Below are 18,548 nucleotides of genomic sequence, written 5' to 3' on the forward strand. Positions count from 1 at the left end.
GGACAACCTCCAAATATTAATAATAAATGCCTAAAAAATGTTTTGGTATATTTAAAACCAGATTATGGTATATTTGAGAGCTGGACGGTACATTTTTTTTTGACTTGTTTGTTTACGCACGTGTTGTACGATTTAATTGTTGAACTTGAACAAATCCCGGCCAGAAAATGGACAGCGAGGGTGACGACTACGAGCTGACCGGTTCCGAGCAGGAGTACGATGCGGAGGAGCGCGAGATACTGGAGGATCTGCGCAAGCAGCGCCAAAAGCGCCAGCAGCAGGATCCCCGCCAGGAAGTTCTGGCATTTAGTGATGACGACGATGACGATGACGATGCAGACGAGGATGTGGCGGATCTGATGCGGGATAGCGACATCGAGGGAGCCGAGGACGATGACCGCGATCTGCCCAACACAATGGACTGGGGCAGCAAGCGGAGCACCTACTACAACACGGATTTCGTGGACCAGGACTACAGCAGCTACAATGCCCAGGAGGAGGAGCAGGCCCGCGCCGAGGAGGAGGAGGCCAAGAAGATCCAGTTGCGCCTGGCCAAGCGGCTGAGCGAGCAGGACTTCCAGCTGGACGATGTCCAGGCGGCTGCAGGAAGCAGCGAGGAGGAGGACGAGGAGCTGGGCAAGATTAGGCGTGTAACCACCGATCTGACGGGCCTGACGCCACGTGAACGCCTGCAGCTGCTGCAGAAGGACTCGCCGGAGCTGATCGGCCTCACCCAGGACTTTCAGAAGCATCTGGCGGAGGTCAGGGACCTGATCACCCCCGTTTTGAACTATGTCCGCAATCACGATGTGCCCATGGTGCCGGCCCTCAAGTACGCTAGCCTCTACCACACCGTGCTCACCACCCACTGCTCCAATGTGGCCTTCTATCTGCTGCTCAAGGCGCGTCGGAGCGGCGTCAAGTTCCATCCGGTGGTCAAGCGGCTGGTGCAGCTCAAGCTGCTGAGGGATCAGCTAATGCCGCGCTACGAGGAGTACATACGGCCGCAGTTGGAGGCGCTGCTGGAGCGGATTCAGGATGGCGATGCATTCACCGTGCTGGATGTGGCACAGCGCAAGGCCAAGCTGCAGATTCTCAACAAGTACAGCAATGGGCAGGAGCAGGCCGAAGTAAGCAGCAGTGATGATGATGATGATGATGATGATGAGGACGACAAGGGACAGAAGGATCAGGCTGAAGAGGATCCAGAAGAGGAGCAGGAAGAGGAGGAGGATGAGGAGCTGGCCCGACGCGGCATCACCTACCAGATGGCCAAGAACAAGGGCCTCACCCCGCACCGCAAGAAGGAGCTGCGCAATCCGCGTGTCAAGCACCGCGGCAAGTACCGAAAGGCTCTCATCCGACGCAAGGGAGCCGTGCGCACGGTGCGCAAGGAGCTGTCTCGCTACGGCGGCGAGATGTCCGGCATTAAGGCCAGCGTCACCAAGAGCGTCAAGTTCCGCACTTAGTTCAATTAGCAGTTATCAAATAAATCATCAACAAGACCTTCTTTGTTTTAACCAACTTGCTCTTTTTTGTACATTTTATTTCGGTTTCTCGGGTACATTTGAAAATCATATATTTATGATAAGTGGCATTTGCTGGTCACCCAGAACTCACAGATATAAGGACTTTTTTTTTTAGTTAAAGGGCTCTAACATATGTATATAAAACATGTTTATTATCAGATATTATTTCTGCAACAAATTGAAATGTACTTCTTAATCTCTGTCTAAAATTTCCATTTGGTTCACTTTAACAACTTTGCACATTTAAAACCAATTATGTATCGAAACAATCGTTGTCTACGCGTTCGCTTCATTTTGTACACTTTGTTTTAAACTTTTGGTTCGTTCAGTTTGGGTTGTCTAAAACTTATAATTTAAATTCCGAATATTCGTCTTTGAATACGGTGTACTCGTTGTGGTTTTACGGCTCGACCGTAGGGATTATGGCCTAATCCTTAAGAAATAGCTTGCGAAAGTCTTCATTTGACTTGGGCACAGCGGCTGGCTCCTTTTCCTTGTCATTTTCCTTAAATGGATTGACCGATTTGCCATTAGCCTCTGGCTCAGTGGTGTCGTCAACCGCTGACGACGTTGATGTGGTTGGCTCGCCGGCGACGTCGTCGACGTCCTTGGTGACCTGTAGCAGGCGCCGCTTCTTGGCGGCCACCTCCTGGCGCACCAGTGTCGTGGGTATCAGCGAGGTGGGCACGCGTCTTTTGGGCGCCACACTGGGCTTGGGAAGATCGGACGAGGAACCCCTTGGCGGTGGGTTTGAAATGGCCACGGCAATCTGCAGGAGTTGTTCAGTATATATTAGTTAAAAAAAAAAAAAAACAGAAACAGAATGGAGTACCCACATTCATGCCCCTCAACAGGTAACCATCGCGCATAGCCACCGCTGCTTGGGCTTCCTTTGGAAATTCGAACTCCACATACGCAATGCCCTTAAACTGTTTGTTCCTGGTGGAAAAGAACGAAAATATTTATACAGTATAAATAATTACAAAACCCAAGTCATTATAACTCCAACTCACTGTTTGTGCACCAGGCGGACATCTTTGATGTTGCCATAGGGCTTAAACAGGTCTTGCAGCTCCTCTTTGCAACAGGCGGGATGCAGGTTTCTCAAAAAGATCTTATTGCTCTCCAAGTGTGCTACAAAATGAACGCATTTAAGTAGATACAACCTATGCTCAATCCTTGCGACTCACGCGAATACTTAAAGTTAGATTCTCGGTTCTCTGCAGCGGGATGTGCAGTGAGTCTGGCCTTCGATGCTGGCGGCGGACCATCCTGTGATGCAGTTTTAGCAACGAGCTTGGCCAGTGGCCTTTTGGTGCCCTGCTGCTGCGGCTGCTTTTGCTGATGCTGCTGCTGATGCGCCTGACGACGTCGCTGCTCGCGATTCAAGGGCTCACCGTGATTCTGTGATGGTTGGTGCTGGCGCGAAATCGTCTGATGGGAACTGGGCTTCACACGGGCACGCTGCCTCATGTAGTCGGCGGGCAACTCAAGGGCCTGACAGGCCGCTATGGACTCATAGGTACCGTAGCAGCGCTCGTAGCGTCGATATAGCTCCTGCACCATGATGCCGTCCTCCAGGGCGGGCTGTGATAGAGCCTCACGCAGCACATCACGCGTGCCCTGACCAGCATTGTATTCGCTTTCCATCTGGGCGAAACCCAGCCAGAGCAGGCCGCGATGTGAACTGCCAGGATAGCCTGAGAAGGAAATGCTTTGAATACGGTGTTTATGGAGCGCGGACGCCGCTGCTCACCCATGATCTGCCGCCAAATGTGCGAGCCGTTGGCCGGACTGGCCAGGTGTGTGTACTCAACCTGTGCCCACAATTGCAGCACCTCGTACCTGGTGTCCGCCTCGTCGCCATAGACGGCAGATAGCTCTTCCCAGACGCGAGCGAAGGCGGCACGCAAACTGGCGGCCTGCTCCTCATCCCCGGCATTGGTGTTGCGCACGCGATAGGCCAGATAGTCCAGGTGCAGCTCCACCGTCATGTTCATGTCCGGGACAATGCGCTGCAGAATCGTGCGGATCTGGGCGTCAACTTCGGGCTGCTCGAAGTCGGCGCGCTCCATTAGATCGAGGAACCTGTGATTCAGACGCACGCTGGGACGACTTCGGACTCCACGCTTGGCCAAATCGAGGGCCGTGCTGCGCAAGAACCCTTTGCTCAGGCGGCTTGCTCTTTTGGCCGCCGCCTCCGCGGTTTCCTCGTCTTCTTCCACGCTGCCGCCTTCGCCTTCGGCCTGGATGAATTGGATGTAGGATAGCCACAAGATATCGGCTATGGGAAACTTGGCCACGGTGCGTTCAAATATGAAACGGATCACAGCGTTTTTCAAGTCATCGTCTAGGGCCAGCGATTGCACCTCCTCCACGTGGCTCTTGTGTATCTTGGACCAATCCCAGTCACTGTGCTGAGTCTTCATCTCGTCGAGATGACGCTTAAAGTCGTCCACAATCGGTTTGATTATATCTCGCTGCACTTGGCTGCATTTCCAGCTGACGCAGTGCTTCTGCAGGAGTTCTTCAAATGCGGCGGCTTCTTTTTCATCGGCGATGGTCGAAAGCAGCGGTCGTAGCTTGTCGCCAAAATCAGGACGCTCTACGTCGTAATCCGCCAGCAGTTTGGCCCACAGCACATGATTTTCCACATTTCCTTGATCCACCAGGTAGTTCACAATGAATTCGGAGAGCGGTATGTCTGGTAAAGAAGATATTAATCGGGTTTTGTTACTTTATGAAATGGCTTTAACATACTGTAGTAGTAGCTCAGTGCTTTTGAGCACTTCTCCTCGAAGGCCTTGCGCTCGTCGGTCGTTTGGGTCACCACCAGTCGGGCCTTGAGGTATTTTAGCCAGATGTGGGCCGGCACAGTAGCTTCCTTTAGCAGCGCAAGCAACGATGATTCAATCTTCTCCAGGTCGTTGAGTTTGCTAAATAGATAAAGAGTGTAACATCGAAAATATGTAAATTTTATTTATGAAATTTAAATGAATAATTCCTTGATAATTCAAAAACATGTATCTTTGGCAACGATCAAACTTGAACCCTATTAAAACCTATTTAATTATAGGTATAACATAGATTCACATTATCTACAATTGCAAAGCACCTTTAAATGTTCCCTATCCAAATGGAGTTCTAGATATATGAAACTATTTTAATTGATTCATACAATTTTTAAAGACTTTTAAGACTAACACTTCGTGGTGTTACATACATATATCCATAATGGTCTTCATGGTGTTACATACATATATCAATCATTTGAAAATAATAATAGACATATGCACTGCTATTGGTAAGACTAAAATATGTTTTGTCAACTAGGTAATCCCCACTTACAAGGCTATTTCGCTGATTGAGACCAGCTGGGCGAACTGTTTGTTGGGCAGGGCCATTAGATCCTGGTAGGATCGCTCCAGCTGGTTGCCCCCGGGAGCATCGCTTTCGCTGTCGCTGGACAACTCGCTGTCGGAGTCCTCGATCACGCTCACATCATCGCTGCTGGTGGAGGACGAACCCTTGCCGGCTCCCGCTCCCTCCTCCACCGAAGGTTCATCGTCCGAGGATATGAGTTCAATTGTGGTCATATCTTCGCCAGCGGACGATGGTGGCCAGGATGGTCGCATCCGCTGGCGCAAGTTCCTCCGGTTTTGGCGGGCGCTCCTTGTGGTGCTCCACAGCCGGCTCCTCCTCTTCATCATCGCTCTTCACTTCCTCGATCTCCGGCTGCTTCGGCGGGCTCTTTGTTTGATCGGGGATCACTACGAGGTCGTACTCATCGTAGGTGTCATCGTCCAAATCCTGCGCCGGCATCTCGTCCAGCTCCTTCTCCAGCTGCTTTTCCAGCTGAAATGTTTTGATTGCCCATAAGACAAGGGATTCTTAGATATCCACACTTATCACCCAAGGCTCACCTGCTTGTCGCCGTCCATGATCTCTGCTCTTCTTTCCGGAAAACTCCTCGGTTTCCTCGCAGATTTGATTTTCCTAGTAAAACAGGTAAATAACAAAAAAAAACAAGACCCCCACTGCAGGGCTGGCCAAACAAATATCGCGTTATTCGATACTTTCAAGATTCTATGGGGAAGTTCTTAGCAAACACTTTTCTACTGAAAAAGTAGATATATTCCGAACATTTGCGCCCCTAAAAGTTTGTTTTTTTATCATGGAAAACACGAAAAAAGACAAATAAAATTCAGATTGAGGGGTTTGAAGATCCTAGAGCGCAGTGTGGCCAGAGTTTGACAGTCAGAAAAAACCTTATTAAATAAAGCCCGGGGACAGCGAAAACTCAATAGTTTCGGCAGCCCTGGAAAAATCTGTGGATCCTAACGGTACAGTGAGGATTGTGAAGAAACGATTTCAAGATAAAAATTTGTACTGAATTTCGTATTTTTCATAAGTTAATTTGGGTATTCCCGAAACGGTTGAATCTCTGAATTGCTGACAATTCAGCAGAAATATACTGAAATTCGGTTAGCTGTTCTATACAAATTCAATTTGCTGAAATTTCAGCAGTTCAGCAACCCAGTGGCTGCAGAATATTTTCAATATATTTCTGCTGAATTTTCAGCAATTCATAGATTCAGTCGTTTCGGGATTACCCAAAATAGTTATATATTTGACAAACAAATATTCTGTAAGTGTGTTTTTTTCTCTGTTCAAGGATTTTAAATTTTTTATGATAACAATGAATTACCTAAGGCATTTCAAAAACTGAGGGAAAAACAAATGTCAGCAAATTGAAAATATATATATTATAAAAAAAACAAACAATTATGAACGACATTTTAATTAAAAAACAACCCATTCTTAAAACTTAATTTGAGCAAGCATATTAAATAAACAAACATATTACACAATTTCCGCGTAGCGAATCTTCACTGTACCCATATACGAAGCCGTGGTATTTCGCTCGCCTGGTCACATTGCATGCGCATTCCCGCCAAAAATTAGTTTGTGGCGTGCAATTTTTGCAATCCCCAGTTTTGTTTGCATTTGTGTTTGCTTCCGAACGGATCAAAGCCGCTTTATATATAAATATATATATATAAACCAATTAACCCGACCGAGTTATAAATTAGGACATAGTAATGGCCCACGACGGGGAGCAGTTCATCAAGGACATTCAGCGCGAGTATGTGGACTTCCTGGACGACGAGGAGGATCAGGGCATCTACGCGGGCCACGTCAAGGACATGATTGCGGAGAAGAGCAAGCGCCTGATCGTGAACGTGAATGATTTGAAGCGGAAGAACCCACAGCGGGCACTAGGCCTCCTGGGAAATGCGGCGGATGAGCAGCTGGCCTTCGGGCGGGCCCTGAAGGAGTACGCCTCCACAGTGGATCCCGGCTATGCCAAAATGCACGAGGATCTGTTCGTGGGCTTCGAGGGCTGCTTCGGCAACCGCCATGTCACCCCGCGCTCCCTCACCTCCATCTATCTGGGCAACATGGTCTGCGTGGAGGGCATTGTCACCAAGGTCTCACTGATCCGCCCCAAGGTGGTGCGCAGTGTCCACTACTGCCCGAATACGCGCAAGGTAATGGAGCGCAAGTACACCGATCTCACATCCTTCGAGGCCGTGCCCTCCGGTGCTGCCTACCCCACCAAGGATGAGGATGGCAATCTGCTGGAAACCGAATACGGTTTGTCTGTCTACAAGGATCACCAGACGCTGACCATTCAGGAGATGCCCGAGAAGGCTCCGGCCGGCCAATTGCCCCGCTCCGTGGACATTGTTTGCGACGATGATCTCGTGGATCACTGCAAGCCCGGCGATCGAGTCCAAATCGTGGGCAGCTATCGCTGTCTGCCCAGCAAGCGCGGCGGCTACACCAACGGCACCTTCCGCACCGTTCTGCTGGCTAACAATATATCGCTGCTGAGCAAGGAGAGCAACCTGGACATCTCGCGCGAGGACATTATGCTGTGCAAGAAGCTGGCCAAGAACAACGACATCTTCGAGCTGCTCAGCAAGAGTCTGGCGCCGTCCATACATGGACATGCGTATGTGAAGCAGGCCATCCTCTGTCTGCTCCTCGGTGGCGTAGAGAAGGTCCTGCCGAACGGAACACGGCTGCGTGGCGATATCAATGTCCTGCTCATCGGTGATCCCTCGGTGGCCAAGTCGCAGCTGCTGCGCTACGTTCTGAACACCGCTCCGCGGGCGATTCCCACCACGGGACGTGGCTCCAGTGGCGTGGGTCTCACGGCGGCGGTTACCACGGATCAGGAGACCGGGGAGCGGCGTCTGGAGGCCGGCGCCATGGTCCTAGCCGATCGCGGCGTCGTCTGCATCGATGAGTTCGACAAGATGAGCGATATTGATCGCACGGCCATCCACGAAGTGATGGAACAGGGCCGCGTGACCATTTCCAAGGCGGGCATCCATGCCTCGCTCAATGCTCGCTGTTCGGTTTTGGCTGCCGCCAATCCGGTGTACGGAAGGGTGAGTCTACAGCCTGATCCTCTACAGAATTGCTGGCTAATTGTGGTATTTTTCCAACCCTATTCTAGTATGATCAATATAAAACGCCCATGGAGAACATTGGGCTGCAGGACTCGCTGCTTTCGCGTTTCGACTTGCTCTTCGTGATGCTGGACGTGATTGACAGCGATGTGGACCAGATGATCTCGGACCATGTGGTGCGTATGCATCGCTACCGCAATCCCAAGGAGGCAGACGGAGAGCCCCTGTCCATGGGTAGCTCCTATGCGGATTCGTTGTCCTTTGTTTCCAGCAGTGAGGAGGTGGGTTTTGGCTAACAATATTCATCAATGTATCTGTATTAATGCGGTATCCCCACTTAATGCTACAGAAAAAGGACACTGAGGTCTATGAGAAGTACGATGCCCTGCTGCATGGCAAATCCCGCCAGCGCCACGAGAAGATCCTGTCCGTGGAGTTCATGCGCAAGTACATACACATTGCCAAGTGCATGAAGCCCAAATTGGGCGAGCAGGCTTGCGAGGCGATCGCCAATGAGTATTCCCGTCTGCGCTCCCAGGAGGCGGTCCAAACGGATGTGGCCCGCACCCAGCCGATTACGGCCCGTACCCTGGAGACCCTGATCCGCTTGTCGACGGCTCATGCCAGGGCACGCATGTCCAAGTCGGTGACCATCGAGGACGCCCATGCAGCCATTGAGCTGGTGCAGTTCGCCTACTTCAAGAAGGTGCTGGAGAAGGAGCGCGGCAGCAAGCGTCGCCGGCACAGTGGATCCGAGGAGGAGGAGGATGACGAGAACGGTGGGGCACGCAGTCAGCACTCTCCGTCGCGTCGCTCCAAGCGCACACGAACTGCGCCGGTGGGCGTGGATAGCGATGAGGAGGACATTGAGACACCGCAGCCGGATGCTGGAGACTTGACGCGCCGCGAGACCCGACGTTCGCTTCCCGCTCGCCCCCAGCTGCTGACTTCCAGCGAGGAGCAGTCATCGGTGGGTGAGACACCGCCGGCGGAGCCAGCCTCCATCAGCGAGCAACGACTGGGCGCATTCAAGAACAACCTGCAGCGCCTGTTCCGCGAGGCACGCGAACAGAGCCTGCCGCTGGCCAGGATCACCACGGCCATCAACGAGGGCAACCAGGAGCCATTCACCGGCGGCGAAATCGAGGCAGCCGTCAATCGCATGACCGAGGACAACCAGATCATGGTGGCCGACGACATTGTCTTTCTCATCTAATCTCACATTCCAACGGAGCATCTTCACCAGGTCCATCAAAGCTTACATCCACTATCTATTATATACTTCATGTATCGGTTAAGTTGTGTTTTTTGTTTAAATTTATATAATAATAAACATTTTTGGTACTATCTTTGCAAATTATGTAGCATTTTCGTTAGCCATTTCGTTTTTTGTGTGTTTAATTTGACACCAAAGATTATGTACAGCTATACCAAATATGTATAATTCATAAACATATATCTATCGAATTTAATACGTATATGTTAAAAAACAAGCTCTAGAAATTTACAAATTTCTCCATTATTTTTCCTATTTTTTTATGGCAATTAGAAGATATATTAAAATCAAGTGTTTATTTACAAAATAGTAAATAATACTATATCGTTTTATAAGCGTGTATGTTAAAAAACAGTGTTTTAGTGTTTTTTAAATTGTACTTTTCCATTGTGTTTATGGCTATATAGTTTTCCGATCTGGTTCGCTATGACCCAAATATTGCCTGCAAAAGAAAGACTTTCGGGTTTTATAACTTCAAAACATACAGATATGGTTTGGTGATACTGATCATAAATATTTATGCTTCACTGCGTTGCAAACTTTTGTCTAAAATACCTGAAAATAAGAATTTTCAAAAATTTAAAAAACATTAAGAGAACCAATCAGATAACACAATCCATTTTTAAGATAATGTATAATTTTTCTTATATTTGACAGTCATAGACATTTAAACAGTTATTTTTTTGCGATATACAAAGTTTTACAACGATTTGAAAAGAAACAAGATAAAAGTCAAACAGAACTGGCTTTAAATCACATTGGTCAACCCATCATCACTTTCAGAAATTCAAAAGGAGGCTTAGGCTTAGCTCACAAGTTTTGGTTTTAATTGAAAGGTTTTCTACTTGTACAATCAACAAATCAAACAATTTTGCGATTCCAACTCTTAACTTTATGAACTCAAACGAGGTAATTGTAAAATTTAGCTGCACAAATTCGTGTATTTTGAATAGGTTGAACCATTTTAAAGGTAACGTTTTCTTATTTGAGACAGTCAAAGACATGAGCATTGTTTTGGGGATCTATGAAGTTTTAAACGTTTCGAATAGATGTGGAAATATGAAACGAATATATCGCATCGATTACAATTAATACTTGGCTTGGACTAACATTCATCGTTCCGTTTTCTCTTTGCTTGCTTTCGATTATTTTACAATTAAACTAGACACGAATACATCGACTAATCTCCGCATAAAACTTATATACAATGATAAAGAGCACCCCCTCCCAAGGATCGCAAAAACACACTCATCGCAGGCAGGCACACAACTACTACAAAGGATAACAGTCAGACGGGAATCCTTGGGCGGAAAGGGAGCAGCCGATAAGAGAGGAGTACAAGATTTAGCTAGGCATCTGCGGCTAGGATCAGAGATTCACCACATTCTTGAGATCGGGCGGCAGCAGGCCTTTCATGCACTCGATTTGCGCGCGTATCTGCTGCTGGGTGCCATTGATCCCCTCCAGCTGCGTGGCCTTCTCCCCATAGAGATTCAGTTTCTGCTTGAGCTTGAGTATCATGTCGATGATCTCCACCTCCTGCTTGTCGTGTGCCCAGTGCTCCAGGTTCGCCTCCGACAGCGCCTGCAGCTGGAGATCCTGGAGCGTGAGTTGCAGCTCCCGATGCCGGGCCTCGTACCATCCGCGGAAATTGGGCGATCGAAAGAAGCGTCTGTACAGACCCTTCCAGTCCCCTTTGAGCGGGGAGGTCAGCTGCGGTCCGGCTGTTTCCAGCGTGGCCAGAAAGTCGTCCAGCTTAAAGCTGCTCGCATTCGGGGCCGACTTGAACGGACTGATGTCCTTTTGCAGCGGCATCAGCGACGCCATGTACCGCTCCAGTGGTATCATAAAGCTCTGGGTTAACTCAAGCAGGTGGCGACGTATCAGAGCGGTTTGCACGTGCTCCGGCCGCTTGGTTTTCATGCCCAGCAGCACCTTCTTGATCAGGGCCTTGTCCTTTTTCAGATAGGGCCTGTATTTGCTGTGCAGTCCCGAGGATGAGGCATCGCCCGAGCCATTGTTGGAGCTGCCGTTCAATCCAGTGCTGGCTTTTATGGATCTTCCAACAAATTCCGTTGAGCTGGAGAAAGAGGTGGCCGAGGCAATGTTCCTCGCATGTTTTTGGCTCATTAGCAAGTGCTGTTGCTGCTGCATGTTCTTCTGAAAATGAGCGAGATGGAGATAGAGATATGTAGTACATATGTGCCTTTAATAAATATATATGTTCTTCTCACCTGGTTGTCCACCAGCCGTAGCATGTGCGGCCAATCCTTGAGCAGCTTGACAAAGAACGGATTAGTCACGCCCAAAATGCAGGCGGGCAGGGTCGTCTTGCTGGTGCACTCCTGCGTGAACTCCCGGAACTCACTGTCGTGGATGGTGAAGTAGGGACGGGCCTCCGCGCAGTACTCCAAGGGAGCAATCAATGCCAGGAGGGTCTGAACCATGTGTGAGCAGTCGGCGGGTGAGGTGCCCACCACCACAACGGGCTCGCCGGTGATCACTAGCTCCCACAGCGTATATAATTGCTCCATGACAAAGTCCAGGGAGCGGAAGAGCTCGATTTCGTTGACGGAGGTGAGCACCTTGGCCGCTGGACAGGCAACCAAGGCTGGTGAAGATTCCCCAGAGCTGGCTGTGCCCTCTGCAGCGGATTTCCTGCTGCTACTGGTGCGCGGTATGCTGATTTGGTAGCTACACTCGAGCAGGGGAAGCTGGAGGGTATTACCCACCCTCAGGCCGGGCCATTGGCGATTGATTTGCTCACTGGCCAGTCGTAGGACCTCGGTTCCCTCCTCAAAGTAGCGAGGTGCCAACTGGGAGAGTATGTCGTAGTACAGATTAAAGAACGGCAGCCGTGTGATGATGATGAAGCTCTTCTGGAAGTAACCACGCGGCAGATTGGCATCCCGCTTCTGCCGGAAGTAGACGAAGCCCCAATAGTGGGAGCCATCCTGGCGCAGGGCCGGTGAACATTCCGCATTGTAGGCTGGCAAGGATTCCCGCCGCGATGTGCAGCGCAATCGCATGTGAAACTTGGTGTCGCCCATGCAGCCAGAATTGGAGTCCGGAAAGGCCATGTAGCAGATGTTGCTGACCTCCTGGTCGCTGGGCATGAACTCCGGCGGATAGACATGTTCCAGAGCCTGGCCAAGATTCAAATCGAAGGTGACCACGCAGAAGCAATGCATCCACTGGGAGAAATTCACCCAATCCTTGGCACTTGGCTGCGAATTCGAGTTGGTGGCATCTACGTCCTTGTCCTGGACGGTGGTGTCCTGTGATGGCGCCATCTCCTTAATTCTTGCATCCGCGCTCATTCTATATCTTGTTGATATTTACAAAAAACAACAGAAACTCTGCCTGCGACATTGACAAGGGATATCAGGGATGGGCGATTGTTGCTCTCTGTTCATCGTGACTGTAATCATCGCTAGTCACGACTGGACAACTTTTCAAACTATTAATACAGACTGTATATTTATAAATATATACCAAGGGCCAGCTATTGCAATTAATTTAATTGTCCTTAATTGAGCTGCTCAACTGACTGTATTGTCTTTTATGTTATTTATTAATTATTATTACCACTTGTCACTGCTGCCGTACAAAATTACACATCTCTAGATCTTAATTTATTAAATCAAAACTTTCACTTTTTGTTGTTATTTAATTTTACTGTTCAATGGCGTTGCCATGTTGGTGAACACTTTTGGGTGAGAAAGCTACACTATCGGTTAAAAAACATGTCCGCTAACATATCCCGGGTTTTTTTTTATCAAAAAACCGAAACATGGGTTCTTTTGTTCTAAACAATAAAATACAACAAAATAAATATTTTTAAATTTTCGTTTGCTGTCACTTTGCCTCAGCTGCACGACTGGCTGTTTCGTGCAAAAGGCGACCCATTTACACATTTTTAGCTGTGACTGCAATTTGATTAAAAATCAGCTTTCAATGACTGAGATTGTGAGCCTGACCGTAAAGGTTTGTCAATTTTCTTTAATAGTATATTAATATTTTTAAAATTAGGTTCGAAAAAACTCACACTATCGATAACTAGCTATTTTTAATGTTGCCACAAAAAAAGATAGATTTAGCTATAGCTAGCTTGGCTGGTAGCACTGTTAGTGATGTGCGATTAGCGTCCACAAATACAGGGCTTATTTTTAAAATATTCGTCAAAACAAAAACAGCTTAGTTTACAGCTGCTCCGGAAAATACCACAAATAAACAAACATTTTAGATTGTTGATGTGGTAATTCTTAAACCTCAAAATTCGAGCAATATCGGAGCTATTATTAAACCAAAAATAACTTAACAAACTTCCCGCCAAATAAGCGGCGTCTGAATTTTTAATTGATGAAATTGCGAAATGCCAATTGCTGTTTTTAACTGCGTACGCGAGGTGAGCAGTGAGGATGGGGTGAGTACTGGTTCCATAAAGATTGCAGATATATATATATATAGTTATGTTTCTCAACTGCTAGGTTCACGTGGCGGACAATCTGCTGAAGGAGAATGCCGGCAAAAAGTGGCGAACCAAATCGCCGGGTGAAAAGTCGGCTTATGTGATCCTAGAGTTTCAGGAGCCGCAGCAAATTACGGGCATCGATATTGGCAACGAACATGCTGCCTTCATAGAGGTGCTGGTCAGTCGCACAGGCTGCCAGACGGACGATTTCCGGGAGCTGCTGTTGTCCAGTTCGTTTATGACCCCGATTGAGAGCAAGAACTCGAGTAACCAAAACCGGGTTCGCTGTTTCAGTGGTCCTGCCTTGGCGGAAAGTGTCCTGCCAGAGAAGTGGAAACTGCTGAAGATAGTCTGCACGCAACCTTTCAATCGACACGTCCAATACGGGCTATCCTTTGTCAAGGTCCATGTGGTTGGAGCTCCGGCCAATGTGGCTGCTCCTCCGAAGGTCAAGTCCCTGCTGCCCAACGGAATGATGCAGTTTGGGGCCTTTAAGCTGCGCGAGGAATCTCCGGACTCCGAAACCGACAATCAGGTCAACAGATTTCAGCGCTGGAAGAAGGAGACGGCACAACATCAATCTTCCACTGCCGTCTCCACAGCAGCAGCCATTCGAGATGCAAACGCTAATGCCTTGAGAAGACTAAGCACTGGCAAGGCTTCAAGTCTGGCTGCATCGCCCTCTGCGTCGCCCAAACCCACGCCCTTACCATCACCTGTTCCCAATGCCCTACGATCAGAGTCTCCTTCTCCTTCAGATGCCAAACCACTGGATCGTAATCGAGCTTCCCTCTTGTTTGGTGATGATGACGAGGACGAGGATGTCGTCGAGGGGGATGCCAAGAAGCAACGGTTGAGCAAACATCTGGAGGCGGACAAGGAGCGGCGCCGATTGGAGCAGGAGAAGGAGAGGGAGCGCAAGAAGAACAAGTCCAGCAGGCATTCGCTGGATAAGTCCTCAAGCAAAGAAGATAAATCCTCCTCTAAAGAAGATAAATCCTTGTCTAAAGAAGAGAAATCATTCTCAAAGGAACACAAGTCCTCTAAAGATAAATCAAACCCAAAAGAGGAAAAATTATCAGTAAAAGAAAACAATCTATTAAAAAAAGAGGAAAGATCCCATTCAAAAGAGGATAAATCAAGCAGGAAAGAGGACAAAACAGCTTTTAAGCAAGAAAGCAAGTCCGGGGACTCCTCGCAGGCTAGGGATAGTCCTCGTTCGTCTGCACAAAAGCGTCATTCATCGCCTACTGCAGGCGCTGCCACGCCCGCCAAAAAGCAAAAGGTTAAGGACGCACCCATTCAATATCGTCCCTTTAATCAGCTGCTTAAAGGAGTGTTCCTGGTCATCAGTGGCATACAGGCAAGGAATCTTATTAAATTTAAGGATTCACTGAACAAACTGCTTAACTAATACTCATCTCTGAACATTTCAGAACCCTGATCGTGCAGACTTGCGTTCGAAAGCCACAGCTTTGGGTGCCAAGTATAAGGCAGATTGGGAGCCAGGATGTACTCATCTTATGTAAGCCAGCGTAGTTTACTTGATAACTAACTAGCTAACTTCGAAATTGTAACCCAACCAGTTGCGCCTTCAAAAACACCCCCAAGTACAATCAAGTGAAGGGCAAGGGAAAGATTGTGACCCGTAGTTGGATCGAGAAATGCTATGAACTGAAGAAGTACCTCCCCTGGAGACGATACGCCCTAAATACCGCAGATCTTGGCCAGCCGGAGAGCGATGAGGAGCTGTGCGATGAGGCGTTTAAGCCGAGTTCACGACGCGAGTCCAACGAGAGCGATGTGGAAATCCTAGAGGCCGTTCAGGTAAAGAAAACCTATGATGCGGCTCAAAATGATCACAAAAAAGTGGATGTGAATCCAGAGGCTTCATCGGGTATCGATACGGAAGACGAATTGGAGCGGGTTAATCAAGGTACGTCTTTTATTTCCCTCTTTTTTCATTTATCTAATAAATAATACAAATGTATAATTTAGAGAACAACAACAAAAAGATCAAACACAAGACTCCAGTGAAGGAAAAGTCGCGAGACGTCTACGATGTCAGCACAGATGAAGAGGATTATCTGGTGCTAAAAAAGAGGCAGTTAGCTACTGTTGATTGAGTGCCATTTATAATCTCATAAATTGAATGAATATTTTGTTGATATTTCTATAAAAGTTCTATGTAATATTGAATTTTTGGAAGAACTACTTAAAACATTTTTCTTATTTCGAATCAGCAGACGATTTCAAAATGTGTTGTTTTATTACACTTAAGTAATTGAAGAATTTTTTTGTCGGCTTGCACTATATTAAAAACAAAAATAAAACAAAAAAAAATTGTTATTGTCCTTTTCATGCTCCTAATTGTTTGTAAAAAAAAAAATAAACCTTTAAATAAATATTTGCTTTAGACTGTGTATCAAGTTTGTTAGGTAAGTCTTTTGGAATTTAATAAAATCCAATTTATTCCAATAAAAAATTTTTGAATAAGTGTCCCTTGCAAAACATTTAAGGTCTTTTAAAATTATTAGAAAAGAAATATCGTAGCAATATGCCTATCGCATGACGCAAACTCTAGTTTAATGCGATGGTTCATCTCTATGAATGCCTTAACATGTTCCCACCGCAATATCCTGTTTTTTAAGGCTTGATACCCGATAAGTATGCTATATCAATTTGGTAAAATATTTTTAAACCCCTAAAAGTAAAAGGAAACGACGTTGACAACTGCGAAAACGATTTGCAACCCCCGAAAAACAGGTGGAAAAGCAACAGCTGTCTGCTTTGACAGCGCGCTCTCTTAGCTCTCACTTTTCGTATTTTCCTCACTGGCATTTTCCTTAATGGTGAAAAACTCTCTCTTTCGCCCACAGTCGTGTATTTGCTGTCGAGCGAGTAGAGAGCACTTTTGGGAGTTAACAAACCAACGCTATTGTTTATTTATGGTAAATATCTATGGCTAACACTAGGAATTCTTCAATGGGCTCTACGAAAGCTTCCTGCGTATCGCAGAGGATCATAAAACAGCCTTTTCCCCGAAATTCCACTCCTTTGTTGAAGCCAAAAAAAAGAGACGGGAAGTGAAAGTCCCTGGCAATTTGGAAAATCGATACGATTGAGCCATAATTAAAAGTATGCTGATAACTTGCACTCCCCCCTTTTCTTTTAGAGTGTGTCAGTCGTTGCAAAATTAAGAGATTGAAGGAAACAGAATCCGGAGACTAAAAACTGAGGTAAGAGATCGAACTGTACACGCAGAGAAAAAATATCTACCAAATCGGTCACCAATTCGTGGGATTTTAAAATACATACAGATTTCCAATAACTCTATTAGTTGATTCCAATTCATGATAATCGCCAAAAATTGGGTTAATTGATATGAACAAGATTTGTTTAGCAAATTAAAACTTTAAATGTTACAAAAAATACAACTCTATATGAGAAGAAATATGTTAAAAAAAATAAAATATCAACAGAAACCCATTGCAATAATAAATAAATAATAAATTTATATTTTTAATTAACAACAAATCAAATTGTTGGAACAGAATATTTTAACACCAGAATATTAAAACTCAATCATGTTATGTTAAAGAACTAATATGAATTAATTACATTATAACAAATTTTGTTCTTTTTTCGAAAGAAAATATATTTTTTAAAAAATGTTTTAAATCAATTAAAGCTGAATCACAAAGCTGTTGACGCTGCATGAATAAAAATACTGTTTTCAGAATTTTAAAAGTCTTAAAACAGGCCAGATTTGAATGTATTCACTATATTTTCTTAAAGATAACGAGGTCCGTCATTTGGTTATGTTTTTTCCCTGCATAGAAAAAAAGTTGTGCCACCGTTAACGATGACCCTTTTCCACAGATCAAGACCAGAGAACCAATCAATCGAAGGCCAACATGGGTAACGAGACCTCCCTGCCCATGGACATGTGCTCCAATTTCGATGCGGACGAGATCCGAAGATTGGGCAAGCGGTTCCGCAAGTTGGATCTGGACAACTCCGGGGCCTTGAGCATAGATGAGTTCATGTCCCTGCCGGAATTGCAGCAGAATCCTTTGGTTCAGCGGGTGATCGATATTTTCGATGCGGATGGCAACGGAGAGGTGGACTTCAAGGAGTTCATCCAAGGAGTTTCGCAGTTTAGCGTTCGCGGCGATAAGCTGTCCAAGTTGCGATTCGCCTTTCGGATTTACGACATGGACAACGATGGCTACATCTCGAACGGGGAACTGTTCCAGGTGCTCAAAATGATGGTGGGCAACAACCTGAAGGACACACAATTGCAGCAGATCGTCGACAAGACCATTTGTTTTGCGGACAAGGACGAGGATGGCAAGATATCGTTCGATGAATTCTGCTCGGTGGTGGGCAACACCGATATCCACAAGAAAATGGTCGTCGATGTTTAGGAGTCGTATAATATACCTACATATAGCAGGATTCCAAAATGTGTGTACCTTTCCCTTCCTTCAAACCTGTTCAGCTTTATAATAAATATGTCTGTCTGTAAGTCTGTGAGGGCGTTTAAGGGCGTGCCAAAAACGAAGCAGTTTATTCGATTTATTGATATACCTATCGCATATAGTACACTCACATCCACAACCTGATCGATCTCTCATCCTCAGAATGCAATGAATTGTGTCTTATACTCATACTTGAAACCACCGGCAACGGACCACTACAAATTCATACTTTCTAAAATTTTCTCCATACGAATACCTTCGAAAACCCTCTTCTCGCTCGGATAGGTGACTTAGGATTGCTCG

At 46.6% G+C, this 18,548-nt stretch overlaps 6 protein-coding genes across 7 annotated transcripts; 4 read left to right on the forward strand and 2 right to left on the reverse strand.

Moving 5' to 3' along the window:
* The first annotated feature begins 79 nt into the window (after positions 1-79).
* On the forward strand, positions 80-1,520 carry LOC128260681 (something about silencing protein 10). The gene has a single exon (XM_052993865.1). The coding sequence runs from the start codon at positions 168-170 to the stop codon at positions 1,467-1,469; it is 1,302 nt and encodes a 433-aa protein (XP_052849825.1). The 5' UTR covers positions 80-167; the 3' UTR covers positions 1,470-1,520.
* Positions 1,521-1,660: 140 nt separating this feature from the next.
* On the reverse strand, positions 1,661-5,778 carry LOC128260688 (RNA-binding protein 4F). Its single transcript, XM_052993874.1, has 9 exons — positions 5,453-5,778; positions 5,212-5,384; positions 4,878-5,180; positions 4,290-4,465; positions 3,286-4,233; positions 2,720-3,229; positions 2,543-2,663; positions 2,366-2,468; positions 1,661-2,298 (listed from the first exon to the last, which is right to left on the reverse strand). Exons 1-9 carry the CDS (start codon positions 5,468-5,470, stop codon positions 1,957-1,959), a joined length of 2,694 nt encoding a protein of 897 aa, XP_052849834.1. The 5' UTR covers positions 5,471-5,778; the 3' UTR covers positions 1,661-1,956.
* Positions 5,779-6,566: 788 nt separating this feature from the next.
* LOC128260674 (DNA replication licensing factor Mcm3) lies at positions 6,567-9,371 on the forward strand. Its single transcript, XM_052993854.1, has 3 exons — positions 6,567-7,990; positions 8,059-8,292; positions 8,361-9,371. Exons 1-3 carry the CDS (start codon positions 6,632-6,634, stop codon positions 9,225-9,227), a joined length of 2,460 nt encoding a protein of 819 aa, XP_052849814.1. The 5' UTR covers positions 6,567-6,631; the 3' UTR covers positions 9,228-9,371.
* A 563-nt stretch (positions 9,372-9,934) lies between these two features.
* Positions 9,935-12,706, reverse strand: LOC128260678 (protein DENND6B). 2 transcript variants are annotated; one of them, XM_052993863.1, is made up of 2 exons: positions 11,522-12,706; positions 9,935-11,444 (listed from the first exon to the last, which is right to left on the reverse strand). In XM_052993863.1, exons 1-2 carry the CDS (start codon positions 12,605-12,607, stop codon positions 10,656-10,658), a joined length of 1,875 nt encoding a protein of 624 aa, XP_052849823.1. In that variant the 5' UTR covers positions 12,608-12,706; the 3' UTR covers positions 9,935-10,655. The 2 variants fall into 2 exon arrangements, with proteins under 2 accessions (XP_052849823.1, XP_052849822.1); XM_052993862.1 differs by having other exon boundaries at positions 9,936-11,447; positions 11,522-12,705.
* Positions 12,707-13,430: 724 nt separating this feature from the next.
* Positions 13,431-16,089, forward strand: LOC128260677 (DNA repair protein XRCC1). The gene is made up of 5 exons (XM_052993861.1): positions 13,431-13,713; positions 13,778-15,124; positions 15,198-15,286; positions 15,348-15,697; positions 15,760-16,089. Exons 1-5 carry the CDS (start codon positions 13,663-13,665, stop codon positions 15,885-15,887), a joined length of 1,965 nt encoding a protein of 654 aa, XP_052849821.1. The 5' UTR covers positions 13,431-13,662; the 3' UTR covers positions 15,888-16,089.
* Positions 16,090-16,641: 552 nt separating this feature from the next.
* On the forward strand, positions 16,642-18,548 carry LOC128260686 (calcineurin subunit B type 1). Its single transcript, XM_052993872.1, has 3 exons — positions 16,642-16,712; positions 16,939-17,000; positions 17,644-18,548. The coding sequence occupies exon 3, from the start codon at positions 17,679-17,681 to the stop codon at positions 18,189-18,191; it is 513 nt and encodes a 170-aa protein (XP_052849832.1). The 5' UTR covers positions 16,642-16,712; positions 16,939-17,000; positions 17,644-17,678; the 3' UTR covers positions 18,192-18,548.

The sequence above is a fragment of the Drosophila gunungcola genome (genome assembly GCF_025200985.1).
Source record: "Drosophila gunungcola strain Sukarami chromosome X unlocalized genomic scaffold, Dgunungcola_SK_2 000036F, whole genome shotgun sequence".
NCBI lineage: Eukaryota > Metazoa > Arthropoda > Insecta > Diptera > Drosophilidae > Drosophila > Drosophila gunungcola.